Source organism: Ambystoma mexicanum, chromosome 6q (genome assembly GCF_040938575.1).
Source record: "Ambystoma mexicanum isolate Mex_15411 chromosome 6q, UKY_AmexF1_1, whole genome shotgun sequence".
Taxonomy (NCBI): domain Eukaryota; kingdom Metazoa; phylum Chordata; class Amphibia; order Caudata; family Ambystomatidae; genus Ambystoma; species Ambystoma mexicanum.
The window spans coordinates 978,144,678-978,170,792 of record NC_090937.1 but is presented as its reverse complement, the minus strand read 5'-3'; the positions used below and the strand labels follow the sequence as shown (position 1 = coordinate 978,170,792).

Genomic DNA, 26,115 nt, shown 5'->3' with positions numbered 1-26,115 from the left:
CCCTGAATAGATGAAATGAATGGGTATTGAGAATCGACACTACTCATGATCTATAGGAAGATGGACAGTAGGCATTAGTAAAAGATAAACAAATAAGGAATCTGAATGTGAAAATGTTAAAGGTTAAAAAATAAAAAGTAGAAAAATAAAAAAAGGACCACTGTGTGGCAGAAAGATCACTTGAGAAAGTAGTGATTGAAAACCTGTTTCAGAAGTCCAAACAATCCCACAGAAGAGACAATGTTGCCCTTGCTTTCCATTACATCCTGTAGAGGTCGTTACAAACTATTCTACCCGGAAAAACATTGGTTAACACCATCCAGTTTTCTAAGAGTGAATACAAAAAAACCTGATTACATTAAGATTTTGAACACGTCACTTAACACAAAGTACGAACACCACGAACCTATGTTTCTTCCATGCAGAAATATCATTTGCTACCTTGTGCCCATAAACCAATACAAACATGTTAAAGCCTGATGCTGCAATGCTCAATTAAGGGACACCAATTAAATACTATCTTTCCCCCCTAAGTTCATGAATGTGCATATTGTCATGCTGGTACTGCTCCCTTGCGAGGGACTTTTTATATACAATTACTAATTTCTTAGGTGATTTTTCAAAACACCTGTGGTTCAATATTCTGTGATGAGGAGGTATTTGAAGGGGGCAATCGCGTCACAGAAATTGACACACTCGAATGTCAAACTTTTTTTTTTAAATGCCAAGTGGTCACACTCAGAAATCTCAAGAGTAACCTTTAGCTTTTTAACAGATTTTGCAAAGCCACCAGTTCTTGTTTTTGTGTTCGGATACATTACATGACTGTCAGAATGTATGTAATGCAGCACTATGCCACCATAAAACTGCACCCCAGCATTCAGACACGAAGCACATACAAATGCAAAACCATTGCAGAATTCAGAAAATGGAGACAGAAGGCTACCCTCACATATCAAATGATGTGAGATCTGGGGTCATGCATATGGTGTGGTGGCCCATTTCCCCATCAGTTGCAAAACTCTGGGGGGGTCTCCTTGAAGAGGCAGAGAGCGTGGTAAACAATCAGGAGACGTAGAGACAAGGGATACTGGAGGCAGGAACTCATGGCACCCATTGACATGAATAAAACGGAAGCAGCATGCGGTTTAAAATTGAGTAGCAAGTCGGGTGCACCTCAAACAGTTCAAAGGGCCAGCAGCACACAAAGGGCTCATCAGATGGGGAGTCCACTTTCACCTTTAAAGGCCCTGAGGGTTTCGCACCCCGTTGATCCAAACTGTATACCCTCAGTCAGCGTACTGCATGAGCGTGTCAAACTTAACCTTAGTCTGAAAACCTGCCTTTGTATACATTCTATATGAATTGGGCAAAGAGCTAATCGATATGGAGACACACCCTGAGGACATTCCTCTCTGTTTAACCGCATAAGAAGGGCATGTAATTAGCGTATGTCCCAATGAATACATAAAAAATAAATAGCTATGTTGTGCTTTTCATACGTGTTGGCACAGGCAGAAGAAATGGGTTGAAATCCACCCATTCACATTACCATCGAATGTGAAAAGTGGCCTAAAACTAAAATGTGGTGCGTATGCCACAATAAACAGGAACTGATGCTTCATAAACTGCAGCTAGTCCAACACGAGAGCGTGGATACTTCTCGAGAACTGTTCACTTTATTTTCTACACTACTCTAAACACGCACATGCGCGCACACACACATCCCACAGGGAGGGGGAAAGGAAAAGTGTAAACTATTTTACTGACAATTTTTTCCCCGGTGGCGCACTTTCTTCATCATTAATTTACTGGCACATGTATCGGGTGCAGTAAAATGCCATTTGTTTCATGAAGGCTTACAGCCAATGTACACTATTTTACTTTAAGTTAAACAGATCTATTGTAGGTTAAAAAAAAATGTAAATTGATCAATTTTCAATTTTACCCAGGAACAGTACTGTGATTCAAAACCAGCGACTTCTTGTAAATGAAGCATTGCATGTATTTGAATGCCCCTCCACCCCCCTATCAATGGGCCAGTCGGAGGCATTTGGTCAGCACAAACCGGGAGGTAAAGAACAATGGGGAAACTAGGTTTCAGTCAATTTAAAAGAACCTACCCCAAGGGTTTATTTATAATCAACCATCCAAAATTACTCATGCTGGATTGTTCAAAGCAGGATAAACTAATATTTTTGTAAGATACAACTATTCGGATACCTTTGTATCAAAAACGATACATTTCTCGCGTAGGTAATTTGTCATTGCGCAGTCTGAAGTTGGGAAGCAAAAAGGGAAGACTGTTTTTTACTTTAAAAGCATGAGAATGCGTGGCATATGTGATCGCACACAAGTAAGCCAATCTTTGCACATTCACCAGATGCACAAGTAACCTCCACCAACAAAAGGATCTCGGACAGTTCTGCTCACTTGAAGTGGCGAGCTACAGCAAACGTTTCTCATATCAGTGGTGGGGAGTTCGCACAGTAAAAGCAGCCAAGTAACACAAGGGCTCCCAACAAGACACGTGCTCAGCTCAAAGAAATCCTGTTTGAAAACACAGCAGCGACATAAATCAACATACTTCTAAAACAGTGACAACTAATAAGCACATTCCACAGAATAACCATGTTCGTTTCAGTAATGTGAAGTGGGGCAAATTAATCTAATCTTACCGTGGCGAGTTGAATCCGCTGTCTACAGTAATACTGCTGCTGTCCATACTATCTAGTCTAGCTGAATGAGTGGCCCTCTGGATGGTGCTGTTTTCGGTCTCCTTAGGGTTGAGAAGTGTGAGGTTCTTCTCAAACTTCCTTTGCAGGTCCCGCTCTTTCTCCCGCTCCAGCAGCCACTGCATCGTTCCCACATCGTCCCGGTTCTTCTCCTCCTCCACATTCTTTTGCGTCCCTTCCTCGGATTCATCATCTTCAGAGACATTGTAATAGTCAAATGAAGCTTCCTGGTTTCCAGAGGTCTCTTGCTGTCGCTGCGAAACTGGCAAGGTTGGCGTGGCTGAGGTGATGACTGGTTGCTCAAAGTTTTCGCAGCTGGTTGGCAGTGTGTCAGTGGGCGACTTTGGGTGGGATTTAAGCAAGGGCACAACAGGCTTGTGGAAATTGTTCACAGACAAAGTGGTGTGAAGAGGTTTGAACAGGGTATCTTTACTAAATAATTCTTTCCTTTTGTCAAGGCTACTAGATTCTGAATTATGGTGTGGGACTAGTCTACCATTTGAAACTAACTCTGGGGCCTGACCTGGGATGGTAGACGTTGGACCACAATTTGGCCCCTTGGGCGCTTCCTCTTTATAATCTCCAGTTTCCCTAGATATATGTTGAGGCTCCCTGGCTATGTGTTGGGATTCCCTGGCTGTATGTTGAGGTTCTCTTGCTATGTGTTGGGGTTCCCTAGCGAGGAGTTGGAGGTCCCGGGGTGAGTGTGGTGATTCTCGAGCTAAATGTTGGGGCTCTCTGGCTATATGTGGTGTATCCCTGGATATGTGTGGGGTTTCTCTGGCTACATGTTGTGGCTGCCTATCAGAAGGCGACAGTCTCTTTATCCCATCACACAACGTCAATGTATCATACTCATCCTTTTTCTTCCCCAGTGGGGAAGGAGCAGTAAGAACAGTTTCACTGGAAGTATTACACTGAAAATAGTCATCAGTCACCGCTTTCGTAGCACATGAAGTGAGATCACTGTACGATGGTACACTTTCAGTAGGTTTGTCCTGCTCGTCTGGCTTACAAGAACTAGGAGTTTCTATAATGCCATCACCTAGATCCAGAGTGCATGCCTCTTTATATATTAATGCTCTTTCATGTGTAAGTGTTTGTGATGGCCTTAAGGTATTGTCATCAATATAGGAAAGGCTAGGTGTCCTATCATCAGGGCTAAATCCTTCAGCTAGATCTTCAGGTGTACCCAAAGAAGCACTTCCCAAAGGTCCTTTGGAGTTATCCATGGATCTAGATCTCTCCTTCGCTTTGTTTGACCTCTCATTCCTTGACCTTCTGTCTTGTGTATGGCTATGGCTTCGATGGACCTTCGAGTGTGAGCTTCCACGAGAAGGCTCTGGAAAAGGCATCTCAGTTCTCCTTTTGGCCAACTCACCAGATACATCCCATTCTGGGGTCACTGGAAAATGTGACTCAATCATGTTAGGGTTACTGTGCATGATAAAGTGATCTCCTCCTTTGCGCTCCATGATGAAACAGCCTTCCCGGGGGGAACGTATTCGAGGGTTGTAGAACTCGTACTCTCTTTCCCCAGGAACATCCAGGTGTGATCCATCCGATGCTTTGGAAGCCCTAGTTTTGCTGTGTGACCGTGATTTTCCATGAGATTTCCTGTGATTTCTACTCCTTTTACTTCGGCTGCTATGATGAGCTGAAGATCCCGCTTTGCTTCGCTGTGCCTTTTCTTCTTCAAGTCTTTTCATTAGTGCAGTGTGCCTCACAACATTCTCTACAGTCAAGTCTGGGTTAATGCGCCTAATTATTTCTACCTCAACCTCGCGAGGTATGGTCGATGGGTTGTCCTCGTCCCTTAAGGGCCATTCCTCAGGTGGAAACTGAGCTGAAAACGTTGCCAATTGTTTCGTCTTGTCCTTTTTAAAGCTTAGTCTAAACAATTTCAGTCCAAATTTCTTAGTGGGCTTGTCCCCGTCTTTTGACTTGCTCAGTGTCTCTGCTTTATATGAATAGTTTACAGTACTTTTACTTTTTTCAGTGGGAGGTACCTGGCACATAGATGGGGGACAATACGAATCCTTGCAGTCTTTTGGTGATTTTCTCTGTAGAGTAGATGCATGCATGCTGTGCATATCTTCTCTGCAACAATGGCAAGAGTCGCAGTGGTTTTTCGGTAAAGTTCTGTCCCTGATGCATCCTGATGGGGAAGGGGTTATAGTTCCTGGTTGTGGAGAGGTACACTGAGACCGGTCAGGTATCCTCTCATCCAAATGATACCATTTACTGTTAGTTCTTATAAGAGTGGGGGTTATAAAATATGTCTGTGGGGTCACAATGAAATAACCATCCGGTGTAGGATAGATTTTCCTCTCTCGCACAAGCATGTTGAGTGTATGCCGAAGAATTTCAGGACTTGGCGTAGGGACACCTGCATAAATGAAAAACAAATATATAAGATAATGCAAATTTGGACATTCACACCTCCAACTATAATTCATTCTCTCAACAGCAATATTTCATTATGCATTTACCATTAGGTAAATCCATGCTTCTTCTGAGCATTTTAGGAAGCAACTTGTTTTAAAGGGTTTATTGTAGAATTCAGTATTTCCAGACAATCTTCAAAAACCTATTTGAACACATTTCATCTGTATTATCTGTTAGTGAGTTTAAAAAGAAACCTTGCCTCTTAATCTGCATTCTTGATGTTCAATAAGACGGACAAGTGATCAAACTGATTATTGCGCAAATACCCAAATCACCTGCTCCACACAAAGCATTTACCCAAAAAAGAAAAGCAGATACCCTAATTCGGCTAACAGTCACTTTTGCAAGCTTTCATGACCTTATGATCACTTCTTCTGTCCATTCATGCCTTAAAAAGTAGTCAGATCACAAAAGCTTGCAAATAAATGACTGTTCACCCATTTGTCGTCTTTTTATTATCAGTGGTATATATTTATTTTGGTGAAAACAAACTGTAGTTGGTATGTAGTTAAGGTGAACATTTCTCTACAAAATCCATGAAATTCAGTGGGTGTTGGAAGTGATGACAAACTTCTGAGTCCCGCATGTTGATGTCATTCATGTCAATGCTGATGCCCTCTGCAATACCAGTCTATGTGCTAATGTGCTGGGCAACAGGGTGAGTTAAGGTTATTGTCACATTTAACCCCTGCCGAATTAAGTTTTTTTGCAAGACATTTTGACTTAATTGGTCTCTTGATCGGACCCCACCTGTAGTAGCACATGGCTATGGTATACGGACTTGTTGCATCAATTATGCTAAACAATCACAGCATGAACGGAGTTGTGCGGTAGAAGTGTATGAAAGATGGATGTGCAAATACGCAAGCACCACCACTAACCCAGTTCTTCAGTCAGACAAGAGATGAGGACAGTCATGTACAATTTCACATACAAGTATAAGCACCAACCAGCCATGAGACACACACCACAACCAAACAACTGGATTTGTACAGCCATGCTCAAGTATAGGACTAATGCATGCCCACAAAGACAAACACGCATTTGACCACCAACCGCACAGGGTATGCCCCACACACAGAATGAGGCCATTTCAACAGCTGCCAACATTTACAGTATATGACTTGAAGTCATCTTGAACTTATGTACACACGCTTCACAATGGTGTACTGCAACTGAGGATATTCAAGCATTTGAGGATAATATGAAATTGGGACATGGGCTATCCAATGACGAACATTACTGGGAATGAGTTCCAATTGCTCTATGTTGGTAGGGTAATATCCCAGTTGATGGACCTAAGACGTGACGGAAGGAAATTGTTAAAACAAATGGAACTCTGTAAATAACTGTGATTGAGGCCTTCAAGCCTGATCAACATGATCTGGGTGGCATGATATAGGTCCTTAACAATTCCAAAGAGAGGAGAAACCCACTCATAAATAGCAGTGGAGGGGAGATCTACAAAATCACCATGTACAGTACTGCCTTTTACAGCACTAACATTAACCACTGACCAACAGAACAAGATTTCAGTTGTTCCACTCAGACAGTTGCATTTTCACTTAATATAGCCACATTTTACTCCCAGACACGCATTCAGGGTGACTTTGTGAATTTTATGTTAACATATGCGGTACTCTCACATGGACATATTCTTGGTCCAAAATATATGTTGGTCCAAAATATATGTTAGAATATATCGCTAACAACATTCACACTGTACTATTGAACATAAATTAACCACTCATGATATCGATACATTATTTAATCTTTGGAGGATCTCAATCATTGGACTCCTGCTAACTTTGAACTAATGCTCCCTGAATGCCTGTGATGTATGTTATTTAATATAGTGTGGTCTTATACAGTTCAATTTCAGCTATTGTCTCAGCATCTTTGTGCAAGAATTTTACATAACAGCAAGGCGAGTGGCGGGTTAGTGGAAGAACAGGAGGAAGGTGTTCCTTGGGTGTTGATATTGTGGGGTGAAATCTAGAATCAAAATGTACTCTAGCATACTGCTGCATTATAATATGAAGTAGGTACTGCAAACTGCTATGTTTAAACAACTGTGCCTGTGCAAGGCGAAGGTCTAGGCTTTACTGTGCATGTCCTTGCAATGAAGACTCTTACCTAGTGTATAGCCATGCTTGCCTCCAAATCTATCGCTTATGGCACGTTTCCCTTTTGGCATATGTAAGCGTGTTTTAGGCTCCCGCTTTAAGAAAAGTGGCTTTAGTATATGGAAATCACCCTGTGCTGGCCTGCCTCCGACAGTTTGTGAAACTCTGAGGAGTATATTCAATTCCACTAACTGTATCACTTTATGCTGTGCTTTCTGATAACACGGTCTTGCATGTAAGAACGCAGCTGGTATAAAAGATTTGTGTAGAGGGGCTTTGTTCCCTGCTTGTAACTTTGTTTCAGTAGGATTACTTGTCCTGTCTGGACCTACACTTCCATGGAAATGCCTGTGTTCCTTTGGGTATAAGAACGATACTTGGAGGGAGGGGGGGGGGGGGTCACTTGTGTCAAAGTCTCGTACTGTTGCTTGCTTTTTACAAATACATTTTTCACCAATCCAACAGAATATTCAGTGGCAATTATTTCCACGACAATGGGTTGAGGCCGAAAGCACCTAAGACCTGTGTGCCGATATTTCAGAGGAGATTTGAGCTGGTAGAACATTGACACCCACCTATCCAGAGGTGAGAATCCAGTATCAATTGGTTACCAGCACTCGAATACTGGGGAGAACTGCTGGTCTGGAAGCAGGGGTTATGTGACAGGGGTAGAGTTGCTGCAGAGCCTTAAAAAGTGCTCTAAATGGCTCTGCAGTAGTTAATGCATTGCTAGATATACAAGCTGGCATTATCCTGCAGCAGGACTTGGGATTTGTTTATGTAGTCGAAGGTGGGAAGAGATTGCAAAGGAGTAGGTTGGCGTGGGGTGGGAGAGTAGATGCACTGGATTGATGGAATTGATCGGGAGTGCAAGGTTCTTGCTGTACTTGTTAGTTTGGGCTATTAGGTTGCAGATCCACCTATATGCCAAAGCCATTGCATTAGAGTACAGACAGAAATTGCATACAAGGATGGACACAAAGCGTGAAGGTGTCGTTTGGTAATTTGCCCACCCATTAACTGCCTATGGCCATGCAAATCTCTATGCCAAGTCCCACCCAGTTCCTGCCCCTCCCGTCTTAAAAACGTCCTCCTTGGAACTCTTTCAGCTGGCTTCTTTTATTCAAGCATTACCATCAAACGTTGCACTGTATAGGTCTGCCAGACTTTTTTCAAAGCAGTCTTCTGAGAGTTAAAGACTGGTGTAATAAAGATGGCTAAAACAGGTCTGCCTTCAGCCACTTAATTTAGAAGCCTTCTGCCTGCAGGTTCTTCACTAAAGTCCTGTTAAAAACAAGCATTGGCAAAGCCAGCATTGCCAGGACAGCAATTGGATGCCAAGGTACTCACGCCATTTTGCACCTGCTACCATTAATGATAAGTTAATGCCAGTACGGCAATACCTGACAAGTGCCTTTCCCATGCTTACATAAAAGCCCAAACTGTGGACTATGCCAATGCTCATTTTTGTTTTTATGATTGTTTGGTGGTGGCGTTAGTAGTTCAATTATTCGAGCTTCCCTGCTGCCACCTGTTGTGGGCTTTAAGGAGGAGTATTGCAAGTCCTGTGTCCATGGTTAATGGACTACACTGACTCTGTAGGGTTTTTGCCAGAAATGTTGCAATAGAAGCGAGTACTTCAACCTCTGCGTTCAATGTAGCAGGCCTTTTCAGGGGACCAAGCACATTGTGGGGGTCTCCATGCTACGGTCATGTCATAAAAATCAAGAACTGGTCCTGCATTTGCCGAGATGAGTGTTGGGGTGAAATAGGATGTTGATGTCTCATCTGTTAACGACACGTGGGCGAGACTGATCCAACCGAATATGGTCACAAGTGCCCTCATGTTTGCGCTGCACTTGGGGGGGGGGGGGGGGAGCAGGAAGCTTGGTAGTCCCTGGTCTAAGGGTTAGAGTGCAGTGCACTGGTTGGTAGCCAGGTATGAGAAAGAGCCCCTCCTTGACATTTAGCGTAGGTCTGTTACTAGAGTTTGGTTGCTGCATCACGCCATTTCAAAAGACTCCTACTGGGTGAATTTCCTTGTGGTGAACTCTGGCCTACTGCCATGAAAGGCACAGTGGGCATGGCCCAGAGTTTTGAATTGGATTCTGTGATTGACTGGGAGCCAACGGAGGATCCAAAAATCCAGGTTCATGAGTTTGCATCCTTCCAGCGTTCGGGGGGACTTTTTATTAAATTTGCATTCTTTGTAGAAGGCTTAGCAGGTATGTAGCAAAGCTGGCAATGAAAAAGTCTGGTTCAAGAACAAAACGTGTTGCTGGCTACATGACATTTTACACAGTAAAACGTGAACATTTCTCCTTAACTTTTCACATCATCCATAAATTATTACCGAATTGGATCTACCCTTTCTGGGTTATTTTGCACTGGGCAATAATCCTGTCTGTTGTTTGAAGGCGTTGTCCTTAGTGTGTGCCACTTACCCACTGTTTGCTCTGTAATTGCCTACTACAACCAATGGCAATGTAATGTAAAGTGGTCTTATTTAGTAAGCTTATGCCAATACTGTTGGTCTCGCCTTGCATGCCTCTGCAAGAAAGGATGGCAGGGTGTGTTAATCTGATAGCATGAAGGCAGATGCAGAACCCGCTGGTGTTGATGGATGTAGGTCAGAGGTTTGTTACCTGTACCTGTGTATCGATATTAAAATCTCCAAGAGGTTTGTGGTTGGTACCGACTGGGCAGATTAGCCATATGGGCAATCCCTGGATTGTGGAGTGCAAACATTAACAGCAGAAGCAGAGGATTAGACCAAGTAGACAGCCTACTTCTAGAGAGGCAAATTCTGTCAGAAGTATTCTGTGATAAAGTACAAACTCTCCGCTTCGGCCATCCCAAGCACCTTTAACTAGATTTACAGATCCACCAACAACGGACAGATTTTTCGTACCTATTTTGTTCATATAAGGATGGAAGCCTCCACAAACTTCAAAAGCTGTCTTTCTGGGCCAAAACTACATTTTTAACAGGCATTGTTTAATTTGCCTTTTACATTTATTTTCTGTAACCAAAGTCCCTTGTACTGCACTCGTTCTAATTGTGTAACGCCACACTTTTCTGCTGTTCTCATACGTCCCCACGCTGTGCTGAATTCGCCAGATGGGTGCCAGATTTCTACGCCAACTACCCACATGCCAGGCACCACAAACCGAAAGCACTAAAGGCCTCCTCCAGACATCCCACTCTTCAACTGCACCAGACACTATATGAATTAAGCCAGCTGGCCTGCTGGCCACTCCCCAGCACTGCAAATACCACATGATTTTAACAAACCACCTACGTGGACCCAAATGCATGATTTTGTCTAGCAACACCACCAACAAGCAGAGGACAGGATAGGTGATTGCAATATGTCCTGCTTGGAGTTGCTACTGCCGTCACCTTATTCAACACACAAATGCAGGCTTCCCCACTTCTGGATCCCCCTCTGAAACTGCATCTGCAGCTTGAATGGGGGGAAAAAAGCTCTGGATATCCCACTGACCACATGATGTGCAGGTTTCCTTATTGAATGTCAATTGCACAGTCGCAAAGTGGGATACGAGCCACCAGTAATCCATGGTTGCAATGAAAAGCAGGAGCTGATCTTTGTCAGAAGATTTTCCTGTTAAGATCCAAACCGTGGCAATTGCACTGTAACTGACATACTTGATATAATAAAGCATTTATAACGCGCCTATACACAAGTGTTTCAAGGCGCAATGATGCAAGGGAGGGGGAAGAGAGTGAAGACAGATACAATGATCTTACTAGGTCGGGTGACATGGAGATCGCGCAAGTGCAGGTTAGGGGGAGGGGTGAATGGGACAAGTTCAGGGGGAGGGTGCATTGCTTAGGATAAACGGTAAAGTGAATAAAGATAATAGGTACAAGTGCAGTCAGCTAGTGGCAAGTTCAAGGGTAAGTGCAGACATGAGTCAAGTGCAATTAGGGGGCTGTAGGGATACAGACAGTCCCTGGGTGCAAGGGATGCCAGGGGGCAGTGCAGGTGTGCAACTGGCAGGGAGGGGACCTTGGCCAGAGATCAGAGGGTAGCCAGTGCAGTTTCAGCCAGGAGATCAACAGGGGAGAGGAGGTGAGAAGGCAGAAGAAAAGGAAGGTCTTGAAGTGCTTCCGGAACCAGAGATGGTTTTCCTCAAGTTTCAGAGAGGCAGGGAGGCTGTTCCAGAGAGAGGCCCCAGCAGAAGAAAGATCTACCACCAACTCGTTGCTTGGAGAAGCGACTGACCCTGAGGGAGTTGGAGGCGGATGAGCGAAGAGCTCGAGAAGGAAGATGATATTTAGGAAGAGAGAGTTGAAGGTATTGAGGCCCACAGACCCCGGAAGGCTTTGTGGACAATGCAGAGGGTTTTGAACTTCATCCTCGCCGCAACTGGGAACCAGTGCAGAGATTTCAGTCCGGGAGAGATGCAATCCCTGGGCTTGAGGCCAAGGACAAGTCTCGCAGTCCTTTTTTGGCGGAGAGCAGGGGCAAGCAGATATAGAAAGAGGCTGTTGCAGTAGTCCAGCCTAGAGAGAACCAGAGCTCTGGAGACTGAGCTTCTGGGGAAGGAGAGAAAAGGAAGAATACCTCTGAGGAAGTGCAGCTGGTAGTGTGACTTCGTGAGGAGAGAAGGAGAGTGTGGCGTCAAAGATGACCCAGAGGTTTTTAGCCTCAAAGGTGGGAGCAGGAAGAGGGCCAAGAGAGGCAGGTCAAAGAGTGACAGGAAAGGAGGGAGCAGGTGTGCCAATGATGAGAATCTCGGTCTTACTGGCATCAAGGAAGAGATCATTGGTGGCACACCACTCCCGGATAGCAGACAGACAGTCAGAGATGAGAGAAGGAGAAGAGGTGGCTGAAGGGAGCCCGAGTGTCATCCGCATAGCACTGAATGTTGGGGCAGAGAGCAGCAATGCGGTGGACAAGAAGGGCCAGGTATTCGTTGAACAGGCAGGCAGAGAGGTTGGACCCATGGGGAACACCACAGATAGAGGAGAGGAAGGACCCAAGTTCGACCTGGGAGTGTCGATCAGAGAGGAAAGAAGTTAGCCAAGCCAGGGACTGATCAGTGATACCCAGGTTATCACAGACGGTTGAGCAGGATGGCATGGTTGACCGTGTCAAAGGCAGAGGAGAGATCAAGTAAGATGAGGACACAGGGGATGTTGGAATAAAGGTTGGAGAGCAGGTCTTCACAGATGTTCAGGAGAGCAGTTTCCGTGCTTCTGGCAGCTCTGAAGCCAGAGTGATGGTCATGGAGACAACCAACAGATTCAGTGTGAAGATTAAGCTGGGGGTTGGCCAGAATTGGGTGAAATTCAGTGGTGAAACTTTGAAACGTGTTAGTATTTACAGTTGGCCTTTTGAGACTACGCTAAACTGTCTTTTCCCCATAACCATTTGGAAAACAAGGCCCATAATGCAAAACACAGGACTGAAGGAGCATTTCCTGATGAAATGGAAGCATATTGGAATGTGGAAAGGCTCACTCCAGTGAAGGAGTGGGGACAAAACGAGAAGGGCACACTGTAAGGTTGTTTGTTCTGGGTCTCATGCCAGCTCCGGTTCCTCCACTTCACAGACTACCTGATCTGCCCATGAAGCAGGGCATGGTACCTGAAGTTGGCCCCAATAAGAGGGAATGACGAAGCACAGCAGAAGTGTGTATACAATTCCCCTTTCTCCCCAATCTACAAAAATAAAATAAAAAATGAAGTTTTTATTTGTGCGATTTTGCCTTACCATCCCATTCGGCACGAGTTATTGGACAATAAATCATCTTCCATCCAAGGTTCACTGTAATCACATAACCCATCAATGAATAACAACTTTTTAAATACACCAGCTAAATCATAGGTAGAAGTAGTGCACGCCAAACAGAACCAAAAAAAAAAAAAAAAAAAAAAGGTTATATCGATCAGACAAATTAGAATAGTACAGAATAAGCACAAACAGGTATGTGTGCGCGTATACATGACAACCCGATTTATTCAGAAATGAGCACAGGCGTCACTAACTGAATTTCTTCAATCATACCATCAGACCAGATGGGTCAGTCTCCTAAATGTTGTTCCAATTAGAAACATAGGACATCCAACACACTTCACCTGCAATCATAAAAAGGAAGCAAGAACACATCATTCCGTTGATACACTCATAAGACCTCCACTGTCTACCCGACGGCCGACGAGAACTCAGGTTCAGCCTAGCCTCGAGTCCAATAAACAGGACTCCACAAGTGCACCAAAACTAGCTCTCCCTCGCCCAACTAACATACTCGCCTTCCAGTCTATCACTTCTACACCACAATCACAGAATCCTGTGTACACAGAATTCCAACACCCGCTAGCACCACCATCACCACCGTAAATAAACCATCATACATCCTTTTAAACTTCACTGCATGGCCAGCAACACCTTAGAACTATCAAACCCGCAGTCTAGCAGCTCCCTGAGTGGCCCAATATCAGCAGCTAAGAGATTGGGGGGCGTGGAGGGGGAGGACTCCGCTCAGGATAAAACAGACATCTAAAGGTTACTATCGGAAATAACAGGTTGTGAGCGCATCAACAGCTACGGTTTCACACCCCTCTCCATATCCCTATCTCACCACATTTCCAGAATCGTGCTCCAGGAGACGACCACTAAACGGGCTGAATTGTGCTACACAAGATGACTTTAGATCTAACATGTATAGTCTTTTGCCGATCGCAAATTGTGGATCCATAAAAGGGCTGGAAGGTTAATGGTTTGATTCACATAATAAACGTTTCTAAATAAAATCAAGGATGCATTCAAACTTCCTTATTCTTTTGTAGGTTCATAAAAGGTTCTTCCAAAGACAAGACTTGTAGTGCAAGGCGATTATTTCAGAAATGGCGATGCTAGAATGCTGCAGCCTCTACGCGCAGTAATACAGTTGTTATTAATACTGCATACTATCATAACCCGTAAATAAAAGTCTTTATAACTGGCACCTTCCACCAAGACATCTTGTGCTGTGATACGATGTATACTGTGCATGCGGCTAAGACACTTGCAGAATTGAATGAAACCCCGATATGATAAATGCATGCCTTTCAAAGAACACTAATGGACTGATGCACTTGCACCAAATAACAATCCTTTTATTTATTACCATAACTACCATAAACAAATACTTGTTTTTTTAGCTTCTCTAAGAACCACTATGAATGTATGCGTTAACTGCAGTATCCCAAAGTCTAGGACTTCGGCAAACTGGTCGCTAAATTCAGTTGTCGATGTTCGAAGTGTAATCGTTCCTCGAGTGTATGTTAATTTTACTACTGGTGCCCTCTGTATATTTGGAGCACTGACAGTTTCATTAAAGTGCCAGGATTGTCTCGCCTACATTGGGGCAATGTGAATATTCATGTAAGAGTACATCACTTTTGTTTGACCATCTAAAACTGTGGATTTGGAGGAGCCATAAGCAACATTCGGAGTTCTGTACTGAGGCCAACCATGCATGGTCCAGTGACCCTACTTATGTGTATCTGGAGTTGAAGCAGTGGCATTGTGTACTCTCCACTGTTGCAAAGGGATCAAAGTCTGAAATGGCCACCACGGAAAGGTTGGTGTAATGCGTTCCTTGTTCATCACCCATTTCCTTCCACCAGTTGTAGGTTTGTCACTGCCCCAGTTGTATACTCTGACTCCTCCGCACAATCCCACCACAGTCCCCACTTGTAGTGAAGTGCATCGCTGAACTGTATTCTATCTTGATTAGCAGAAGTCTGTATGCAATCTGTTACTGAAAAGATTTCAGTGCTAATTTCACCATTAACAATTCCAGCACAGTGATGTGTAACATTGTATGGAGCATTGACAAACTTCCTTTGTAAAGCATAGTAGTAAGTGCACCTCCACGCCCCTGCAGGGTTGCATCCGTTAGGACTGTCACCTGGCTAAAATTATGTTTACTAGTAATTCTACATTTAGGTTTTGTGCATTCTACCATTGTAACGATACATCATTCCTATCAATTTTATTATATTTAAACACTTGTGTACAGGCGCATTATAAATGACATATCATGTTTGTCAGACCCATTACGAAGACTTCTGTTAAAGAGGACTGACTGGGATGGCTGAACGTCACTTTACTTTTGAGATGTCATGATAGTGCTTTGATATATACTTGAGTCACTAGTTGGTGGACAGAAACCGCTAATTTGCATAACAGGTTGATCGTCTGTTGTGTTCCACTTTATTAGTCAACTTCTAAAACATACTACTACTGTAGTAGTCAAACAGCCCAGGGTTATGTCTGGCAATGACATATGCCCTCAGCAGGGGTGTGCAAACCTACAGAAGAAGAATGGAAAAGGGCAGAGGAGAGGAAGTGCGATAGGGAGGATAGTTAACTGTGAAAGATCTGAAAAGGTAAGAAAGAGGGTGAAGAAAGCGATAGTGTTTGTGATAGTTTGAATGCCTGCCGCGTCCTTAAAGAGTGATTAGAGCATACTGCTGATCAGAAAAAGAGAATGCATAATGCTCCTGATAACTTGTATGCATATACTGCGTTTCTGTGTGGATGCAGAGCCACCACCTGAAAGCATTTTGTGAATTGAAGAATGTATTATGTGCATAAACCAAAAAAAGTACCAAGTAGTATACATTGCATCTGTGTGCAGATGAAATAGTAAAAAACACAGAGGGCTAAATCGAGCAGAAGATGGGTTTTCAGAGTTAGCCATACAGAGAACAAGGTTAACATTTTTCCACAGACTAGATTCAAGTACAGAGAATGTCAGTCTCCTCTGGACTTAGAGTAACAGGGGATGCTCAGCAACAGAGTGTGAAGACCAGAGCGATCAGTGACATGCTCGTCGAATTGAAAAAGCGAAAATCTAGTACGTTTCAAGATCAGCCGAAGAGTAGCGTTTTGGAGCTGCTTTGACATATATTCTGAAAGGCCAGCATACATGACGTTGGCATAATAAAATCGATAATTTGCCAAATACCATACCATGATCTTCATGAGCTACATAGGAAGTATATGTTGGAGCATATGAAGATAGAAGAAATCTTACAGCTTCATTCACATGGTGAACTAGGCTCAGGTTGGCATACCAGAAGGCACAAGTTCTTACCCCCAGAAGAACAAATTACTTACCTCTGGTATTGTTCTTTCAACTGGATGTCCCTCCTACGTATTCCTCGTCTTTGATATACTCAAATATCCTGCTTGCAACTCGGAAACTTTTCACAGCAGAGGGCGCTCATCACCAAACTCGTGTACATTGATGGCCTGCGTCTGTCTATAGTACGACGTCGGCGTCCGATGTAAATGGCACATACCATGCCCATTTCCTCAGTTCATGTTTTTCCTCTCACCAGCAGAGCAGTCACGAAGATGAGAAAGATGTGATAATTAACAGAAAGGATAGTGTAAATCACAGAAATGTTCTCCCGACAGAGGGGTAGGATGGGAGCGTCAATAAGCAATAGGTGGGGGAACACCCAGTCAAAAGAACATTACCAGGGATAAGCAAGTGTGTCCTCACACGTATTCCTCATCTTTGGTAGACTCCCATAACAGTACTTTGTAGGAGGTGGGCAAGGGAGAATTTATTTTAGATTTACACTGTGTAACACAGCTTTCCCAAATCTGGTTTCCTGGCCCGATAGGGAATCCAAGCAATAATGCTATGTAAAGGTATGCAACAAAGTCCAGGTGGCAGCATTGTAAGTGGCTACTCCTCTAGTCGAGTGAGTTCCTAAGCCATCAGGAATTTCTTTTCCAGCCAGGTTGCAGCACTTGGAAATGCACACGATTACCCAACAAGAGTGCATTTGTTTTGTAACTGCCTGCCCCATCTTATGGGCTGAATAGCCAACAAACAGTTGATCATCCCGTCTCAGTTTAGAGATCCTATTGATATAAAAGTCCAGTCTGTGGAGTATTTCCTCTTTAGATGCAAGAGGGTAGAAAGCAGGCAGAAAAAACTGTGCCAAATGAAATTCTGACACCACCTTAAGTAGAAACGAGGGACCGACCCTCAAAACTACCTTGTCTATCTAAAAGAGTGTAAATGATGGTTTAGAAGACAAAGCTTGAAGCTCACTAACACTGCAAGCAAAAGGTAATGACTGTCGAGAACATATTTAAAGAAAGCATCCCGCAAGGATAGGAATGCAGTGGCTCAAAAGGAGCGCTCATCAGGAAGCTCAAGACTAGATTGAGGTCCAAGACCGGAACAATAAACGGAACCGGCGGAAAGATATTAGTCAACCCTTTCAGAAACTGGATGACAATAGGGATTTTGAAATAAGAGCCCTGCTCTAGTGAACGCTTGAAAATGGGCAGCACAGCCAGATATCGCTTCGCCGTAGAAACTTGAAGCCCCCAATGGAATAGATGCAGAAGAAAGGACAACACAGAAGGCGTTTCAAAAGAGAATGGGTAAATTTCTTTATCTACACCAGCTGCAAAACGTGTTCCAATGGCAGCAGTCTCGAGATTTTGTCGCTGGCCTTCTGGCTGAAAGCTACACCTCCATTACATCTTCGGAAAGGTCCCAATCCTTGTACCTTAACCTCTCAGAAACCAAATGTGTAGATTGAGGGTCCCGATTTCTGGGTGAAATAAATAAATAAATCAGACCTCCCTATTGCGAGAGCAGATCCCATCTATATTGAAGACAAATTGGAAGGCAGATGGACATTTCCCGAAGTTCTGGGTACCACGTCCTCCAGGCCCAATATGGAGCAATCAGGATCATGGATTTCCAGAGCTTTCTCAACCTCCTGAGAAGATGAGGAATAACAGGGACCGGTGAAACTCGAACAGAACTAGAAATTCCCAGTCCACTATGAACGCGTCCCCTAGAGCTCCTCTTTTCAGAAATTCCCTGGAGCAGAATAGGTTGCGCTTCCTGTTGACACTGGACGCAAACAGATCAACTTGAGAGGTTCCCCAAGGGGCGAATATCTCTTGAAGGACTTCCTGAGCTAGTTCCCACTCGTGGGAGACTGCTCTGCCTGCTCAGAGCAGCTGCCACCGTATTCTCCTCTCCGGCTAAATGACCTGGCGATAGAGAAATTCCTTCTTGCATGCCCAGAACCAGAGCTGCATTGCCGCTTTGCACAGTGTTAGTAACCATATACCTCCTCTCTTGTTGAGGTAATGCATTGTCACTGTGTTGTCCATCATTATCAAGACATAAATCCCCGTACAGAGGGCAGAAAGGACATCAGCACTCGTCTGACTGCCATCAGCTCCATGTGGTTGATGTTCAGTTTGGACTCCGATGGAGATCAGCGTCTGCTGATCGTCAGCCCATTGGTTTGTCCCCCCCAACCTAAGAGGGAAGCATCCGTAATCACCGGCCATGGATGCCAAAACGGTTAACACATTCTCCTTGAAGGCCCACGACAAAATATCTTGCGCGACCTTGCTCAGAATCTGGAGCAGATCCTTCATTTTGCCAGAGAACTGCGACCACTGGGCTCTTAGGGCCCACTGAAGGGATCTCCTCTCTAGAAAGGCTTCTGGCGCCAGAAAAATGCAGGATGCCATCAGGCCCAGCAACCTCAGAAAATCGAAGGCTGGAAGACTTGGGGCACTCCGAAATTTGTTTACCATCTGCGACATGTGAATAGCCCTTACTCGGGTAGCAAAGCCTTGCCTGAGGAAGAGTCCAGGACTGCTCCAATAAATTGCAGCTTTTGTAAAGGCATCATATGGGACTTCCTGAAATGGAGCGAGAAGCCCAGCTTGTGGAGACAGTGGCAGGTGTCGTCTAGATGTTCCAGAGCCTGCCCGGGAGAGCGGGCTGTGATCAGCCAGTCATCCAAGCTGGGGTAGATGTGAATCCCTCCCCTCCTTTGATTAGCTGCCACCACCACCATCAGCTTCATGAAGACCCTTGGGCGGAGGTCAGCCCGAAAGGCAGTATTTGAAACTGATAATGAGAACTGCCTTTGGTGAATCTCTGGTACTTCCTGTGCTTGTGATGTATCGGCACATGGAAATAAGCATCTGGAAGATTCAATAACACCATCCAATGCTGGAGCTGAAGATCCTCCAGGCCCTGCAAGAGAGTGACTGTTTTGAACTTGTCCTTCCTGAGGAACTTGTTCAAGCATTTCAAGTCCAAGATGGGTTGCAACCCTCCATCCTTTTTTGGAATTAGAAAATAAGGCGAGTACTAGCCTTGATCTCTTTCCGCTGCAGGTATTGGCTTGACTGCACCTTTCTCCAACATGGTCAGAACTTCCTGTAGGAGAAGCGGATCTGGAACTTTCAAGAACTGGCCTCTAGGGGTCAGTCTGAAGGTCTTCTCAGGCAAGGAAGGCAGTACTTGTGGGCAACTGTTTGCAGTGTACTAGCATCAGAAGTAATACTTTGTCACTCTTCCGACGCCAGGTTAACATGTCCCCTAACACAGTTGTGTAGCTTTTGAAACCGCTGAGGATGCAGGTGGCAAAGAGGTGGAGGGTGTAGTGGTAACTCTGCCTCCACATTCTCGGGAGCCAACTGTCTCCTTTGTCTCCTGTGGGAAAACTGACCACCTCATTCTTCCAACAGAGGAGTAGAAGAGATTTAGCGGATGCCTTAGAGGACTGCATTTTCTCTAGGCTTTCATTCACTTTGGGTCCAAAAAAGTTGTGTTCCCTCGAATGGCACTTCCAAAAGCCTGGACTGCACATCGAGTGCAAAACCACTATAAGCCAAGCAAATCGTCAGAGAATTGTAACAGCCGCCACACATCTACTTTCACAGTCCGCTGTGTCTAAACCAGATTGTAGTGACTGACAGTGTGTATTCCATCTCGAATGATATTCAGAAAGCCCCCTCTCTCTTCACCCCTGGGACACGTGCCGCCATAGCAACCACCTCCCATAAGATATACGTGAACCTGGCCAAGGAACAAGTGATGTGGAATGCCTTTAAAGCCCTGCGCCCAGCCGAGAAGACTTCTCCAGGGTGTCCACCCTCTTGTCATCCCAGTCTGGTGGAATTGTGGGGTATGCCACCCAGACGCTGAAGTGGCTGTCTGTACCAGCAAGCTTTTGGAGCTTAGGCATTTAGAAACAAACTCTGGGTCAATGGAAGGAGTCTGGTTTTTCTCCAATTTTCCAAGACTCTACTGTTAACTGAAGTTTACAATGGAAGTATAGGGTCCTTAGGCGGCCCCTTATCCAAAATGTCAAGTCAGCCTGCTCATACTCCACTGTAGACTTCTCCCAGCCCAAACAGTACATAGCCTTAGACATGACTGATATGTATGATGCATCTGCATCCCCAGATTCTTCAGGTTTGCCAAAATCAATTTCAGGGTGGGCAGGGGGGGAAGGAAACCCCTTTTCTGTCAAAGAAAATAAATTATATATATATATATATATTACAAGCATCAGAAATACGATTACCGTGAGTAATGTATCTGCTTAGATTCACATGCTGTGCATAGGCCGACATCTAGTGGAAGCTGCAGAGTATTAGTTTGTTTTTCAAAATTCGAAAAGGGCGTCGACACAGGGCGTGCCAGTAACACCATCCCTAGTGGGTTGATTTGTTTATTCCGGAACCAGATAACAAATCTCTTCCATTTGCCAAAGTAGCAGTGCCTCGCGTTAGGTTTTCTAGATTCCTTTAGGATGTCCATACACCTCTGTGGTAAATTGAGATGTCTGAACTCTATGACCTCAGGAGCCATGCTGCCGGGTTCATTGAGTTGGGTTGAGGATGCACCGTTTGACCTTGGTGCTGGGACAGTAGGTTGTACCAGGCCGGAAGTTTGATGGGTTCACACACAGCCAATCTGCGTAAGTGTGGGAACCACGGTTGTCTTGCCCACATGGGAGCAACTAGGACGAGCGTCATCGATTCACTGTTCATCTTGTTGACCACCTTCCTGATTAGAGGAGTTGGTGGAAAAGCGTTCGCAAACATCCCTGACTAGTTCATCCACTGGGCGTTCCCCTGTGAGTCTGGTTGGTGGAACCTGGATGCAAATCCTGGGCATTGTCTGTTTTCGCTTGTGGCGAATAGGACTATAGTGGGGAAACCCCACTGAGAGAAGATATCTTCTACGACTTCTCTGTGTAGACACCATTCGTTTTCCTCTGGGAGGGGGTCTCTGCTCAGAGCATCCGCTAGGGAATTGAGATCCCCTGGAACATGTTGCGATGACAGGAAGATGTTCCGTGTGAGTGCCCATATCCAGATTTTCTGGGCAAGCTTGGACAGATTTGGCGACCGAGTTCCTCCTTGCTTGTTCAGGTAGAACATGGCTGTAGTGCTGTCCGTCCGGATTTCCACTGACAGATTTAACAGGTAGGGCTCGAACGCTTGAAGTGCTCTGAATGCTGCCAGAAGCTCTAACAGGTTGATGTGATTCTTGGCCACCGAGTGCGACCAGAGACCCTGAGCTGTGTGGTGGAGAAGGTGAGCTCCTCACCCCGTCAGGCATGCATCGGTTGTGACTACCGCCTGTATCTCGGGATCGTAAAAGGGGTTCCCCTTGGACAGATTCTCTCTTGTCCACCAGTGAAGGCTTTGTACAAGTGTTGGCGAAACGACCACTAGATCGTCCCATTGACCACTTGCCTGAGACCACTGTTTCGCCAACCATTCCTGCATGGGACGCATGCAGAGGCGCGCGTGGGGGGACCAGGTAAATACATGACGCCATCATGCCCAGCAAAAGCATTGCTTTGCGTACCGTTATCTGGCGACCGGACTGATATTGCGGAATTTGCAGCAGTATATTCCGAATTCTTTCCTCGGAAGGAAAGGTCAACCCCTCTTGAGTGGCTAGGATAGCTCCTAGGAACTGTTTGGATGTGCTTGGCACCAGACTTGGCTTTTTCTCGTTTATTGAGAAGCCCAATTTGAAGAGGAGGTCGATAGTCCTTTGAATGTTTGCTCTGCAAATTACTGGGGTCTCCCCCGTAACTAGCCAGTCGTCCAGGTAAGGGTACACCGGGATTGCCTCCCTGCGTAGGTGTGCTGCCGCCACCGCCAGTACCTTGGTGAATACCCTTGGAGCCGAAGCTATCCCGAAGGGCAGTACCTTGAACTGGTAGTGTCGACTGTCCACCTTGAAGCGCAAGTACTTTCTGTGCGCCGAGAACATGGAAATATGAAAATAGGCATCTTTCATGTCCAATGTTGCCATGTAATCCCCCCTTTTAAGGAGGGGGGGGGATTACCTCCTGGAGAGTAGTCATGCGAAACCTTTGGGGCTTGACATACTGGTTTACAGGCCGTAAATCCAATACTGGGCGAATTGTCAAATCTTTTTTTGGCACAAGGAAGTAAGTTGAATAAATACCCTTGTTTACCTGGTGTCCTGGGACGAGTTCCATCGCGTCCTTTGCTAGCAAATTGACGATCTCCTCGAGGAGGATCTTCTGGTGGTCCAAAGAATGTATTTTTTGTCGTGGAGGATGGTTTCTGGGACGCTCTAACAGTTCTATGCAGTACCCTGCGGATACTGTGGACAGCACCCATCTGTCTGATGTGATCCCTTCCCAAGCTTGGGTGAAGTTGGAAATGCGTCCCCCTACTGGGGTTGCGTGAGAAGGGACCCTAAACTGAGCATCACTGTTTTGGTGGATGCATTCCGCCTCCTCTACTGTGGCTGCCTCTACCTTTTCCACATCCTCTTTTATTACCCCTGCCGTAACCCTGGGTAGACTGTTGGTTATTATTGCTCCACGGTGTACCCTGCCCCTGGGAATAGTTAGATCCTCTCTGGGAATTTTGGCCAGGTGGGTGATGAAAATGGCCATTCCCTCTCTGATTAGGGGGTTTATTGGTTAGTTGGCCTAGGGATTTGAGTGTTTCATACTCGTCCTTGGCATTTTTCAGCGCGTCCTCGACCGCCTTACCAAACAGATCCGGCTCCACCGGTTTATCTAACAATGATGCTTGGGTTTCAGCTTTGAATCCAGACTGCCGTAACCAAGCGTGTCTCTTGATAACAGTTCTTTCTGCTATCAATCTGCCGGCGTTATCCGCGGCATCAAAGGTTGCTTTTAAAATGCAACCGGACACGGCTCTTCCCTCTGCCGAAACCCGTGCCAACTGGCTCTTTAAGGGTTCTGGGGCGGAGTCTATGAGTGCCGCGACTTCTTCCCACTGATGGCAGTTGTAGCTGGCCAACAGGGTTGTGGAGTTGGCAATCCTTGCCTGGTAGGCGGAAGTGGAGGCTACTTTCCTGCCCAAACCATACAGTTTCTTGCTCTCCTTGTCGGGAGGAGCTTCGGACGATGACAAGGGTGTTCCAGCCCTCTTACGAGTGTTTGTAACAACCAGGGAGTCCGGCTTCAGATGCCCCATTATATACAGTGGGTCTGATTGGGCTGCCCTGAAAAGTTTTTCAATCCTGGGGTTCACTGCTCTGGTGAGGTTAGGATTTACGAGTGAAGGGTCTATTCTCCTCTGAATAGACTTCAGGGAAGGGATGGCATGAGCAACAGGCCTCCTTTCTCCCACTAACTCCCCGGCGAAGTCCCTCTTCTCTTGAGCACCCTGGTTGTCAATGTGGAAATGTTCAGCTGCTCGAAACAGAACTTCATTCAGGAGAGGTTGGTTGTCGACAGGGGAAGTCGGTAACCGGGGGTTCCTTCTCTACCGGGGAATCTACTCTGTAGGTTTCCGGGTCGTCCTCATCCTCTTCTTGGTCCTCATCATCCCCATAGTAGCTCGTACCAGTTTGTTCTTCCAACATGCCCAAATCTGGATCCTCACAAAAGGATGTCTCTCCTTGATACCGAGAGTAGGGCTGTACATAGAAGGGGTCCGAAGACCGTGTTGGTGTTTCAAACCGGGACTTTTACTTGGAGGTATAGGATCCTTAGAGCCTGAGGGTGCTGACCCGTCGGGAGTATAAGAGAGAAAGTGTTCAGGGTTTTTTCCGTAAAAATCTGCCAATGACGACATCCTTGACATGACCCTGTCTATGTCATCGCTAGACCATTCTCTAGAACTGGTAATGACTCTTTCTGGAAGTTTCTCTGACTTATCCTGACTAGACTTGGTGGTCTGAGCAGGGGTCTTTGTGATAGCAGAAGACTTGGACTCGTCTGTCTGTTTATGAGGAGTGGAGTGTTTTAAAGGTGTGGAAGTAGGCAGAGGCTGCTTCCTTTGTTGTTTTTCCCCCTCCCCGTGAGGGGAAGAGTGTTTTCCCTGTTTTTTCGCCCCTTCGGAGCCTTTCGACGACTGGCGTCGAGGTTGGGGGTAGAGTCCCTATCCTTCGAGTGTGGAGGTAGGGGCTCGGGAGCCGCCATAACGCGGGCACCGACTCCTGCAGTGCAGTCTGGGGATGGAAGTCGGCTTTGTCCTCTGACGATCGAACTTCCGTTACCTTGGGGAGCGAGGCACTCTTGGAAACAGTGGATGATTGCCTGGAGTCATGTGGCGATCTTGATCGAGAACGCCCAGAGGACGCCGATTCGGACCGTTCTCTATGTGCCTCTTTCCAAGAACTCGACGTGCGTGTCGAGTCCCGGTTGGACTTCATGTGTTTTGTGGAAGTGCTGTGGGAAGCGCTTGTGTCGCCAGGGGTCTTCCCCATAGCTGCCCTGCCGGACGACCTTCCGAGGTCGGGGACTTGTGCTCGGCTGTCTTTCGTTGCCATAATGCCCTCGCCGTCCGAAAGCACGGCGTCGCTGCCATCGCTGAAGGCGCCCTCCGCTGCCATGGCCTCCTGACGTGGTGGGCCCAACGCTTGATCGAACAGTCCTTAAGTGTTTTGGGTTTAAACCTACTACACGCTCTGCAGTTCGCCTCGGGGTGGTCCCTCGGCAAGCAGAGATTGCACGTGGCATGCCCATCGACCCAAGGGTACTTGCGGTTGCACTTGGGGCAGAATTGGAAAGGGGTACCCTCCATACGCACCTGGTGGCAGCGGGCTTATAAGAATGTACCTATATACCAAAAGAGTGTAGAGTATGTCCACCCCCCACTCTCCCTACTTGCAGGGCCGAGGCCAGCGGCCTTCCAAAGCCCCGCACGAGGCCAGAGGCCTTCGGAGGCCCAAATCCGTCGTGCAGCTGTCGACGGTCGAATTCTTCTCCAGGCCGGCGTCGAGTGTGGAAGTTCGGGGACTCGACGTTGGGGTGGAGAAATGGGTAAATTTAACAATATTTAGCATAAGTATGGCTAAGGCCAGGGAACTCTGCAAAATGCTTCTGACCAGTATGGCAGAAAAAAACAATCTGAGGGTCCAAAACGCGTGAGGGATCATGGGTACAGTGGACGTCACACTAGGGATAGTATTACTGGCACGCCCTGTGTCGACGCCCTTGAAGTTTCGAAAAATAAACTGTAATACTCCGCAGCTTCCACCAGATGCATGTGATCTAAGCAGATTCCACAAGCCTCAGAAGAACAAGTTACTTTCTTACCTGGTAACGTTCTTTCGATGGGATGGTCCGACGACGTATTCCATATCTATGACATGTAATCACAGCTGTGCTGCTTCGGAAACTTTTTTCGGCGTCTGCGTCCTGCGTCGACGTCGATGCGCCGTCGAGGACCTCCTCCGACGTCCGACGTCATCCGATGTGATAAGTAGGACGCACGACGCCCGTAGCCTCAGTTGTAGTTTTTTCCCCCAGAACGTGTGACATAAGTCAACTGCCAGTCAGACACAAAGCCTTGCGGAACGTAAGCTGCAATCGCAAAAGAAATTCTGCAGCAGGGAAGGCAGGGCGGGAGCGATATGGAATACGTCGTCGGACCATCCCATCGAAAGAATGTTACCAGGTAAGAAAGTAACTTGTTCTTCGAGGGGATTGGGTCCTCCGACGTATTCCATATCTATGAC

The 26,115-nt window shown here is 45.9% G+C and overlaps 1 protein-coding gene across 6 annotated transcripts in view; it reads right to left on the bottom strand.

The window, feature by feature from the left end:
- Positions 1-26,115, bottom strand: part of STOX2 (storkhead box 2) — a 587,281-nt gene that overhangs the window by 46,792 nt on the left and 514,374 nt on the right. For all 6 annotated transcript variants that reach the window (XM_069631479.1, XM_069631478.1, XM_069631480.1 and 3 more), the window contains one exon: positions 2,679-5,124. In XM_069631479.1, coding sequence (XP_069487580.1) covers positions 2,679-5,124 — 2,446 coding nt within the window. The remainder of the gene's footprint in view (positions 1-2,678; positions 5,125-26,115) is intronic.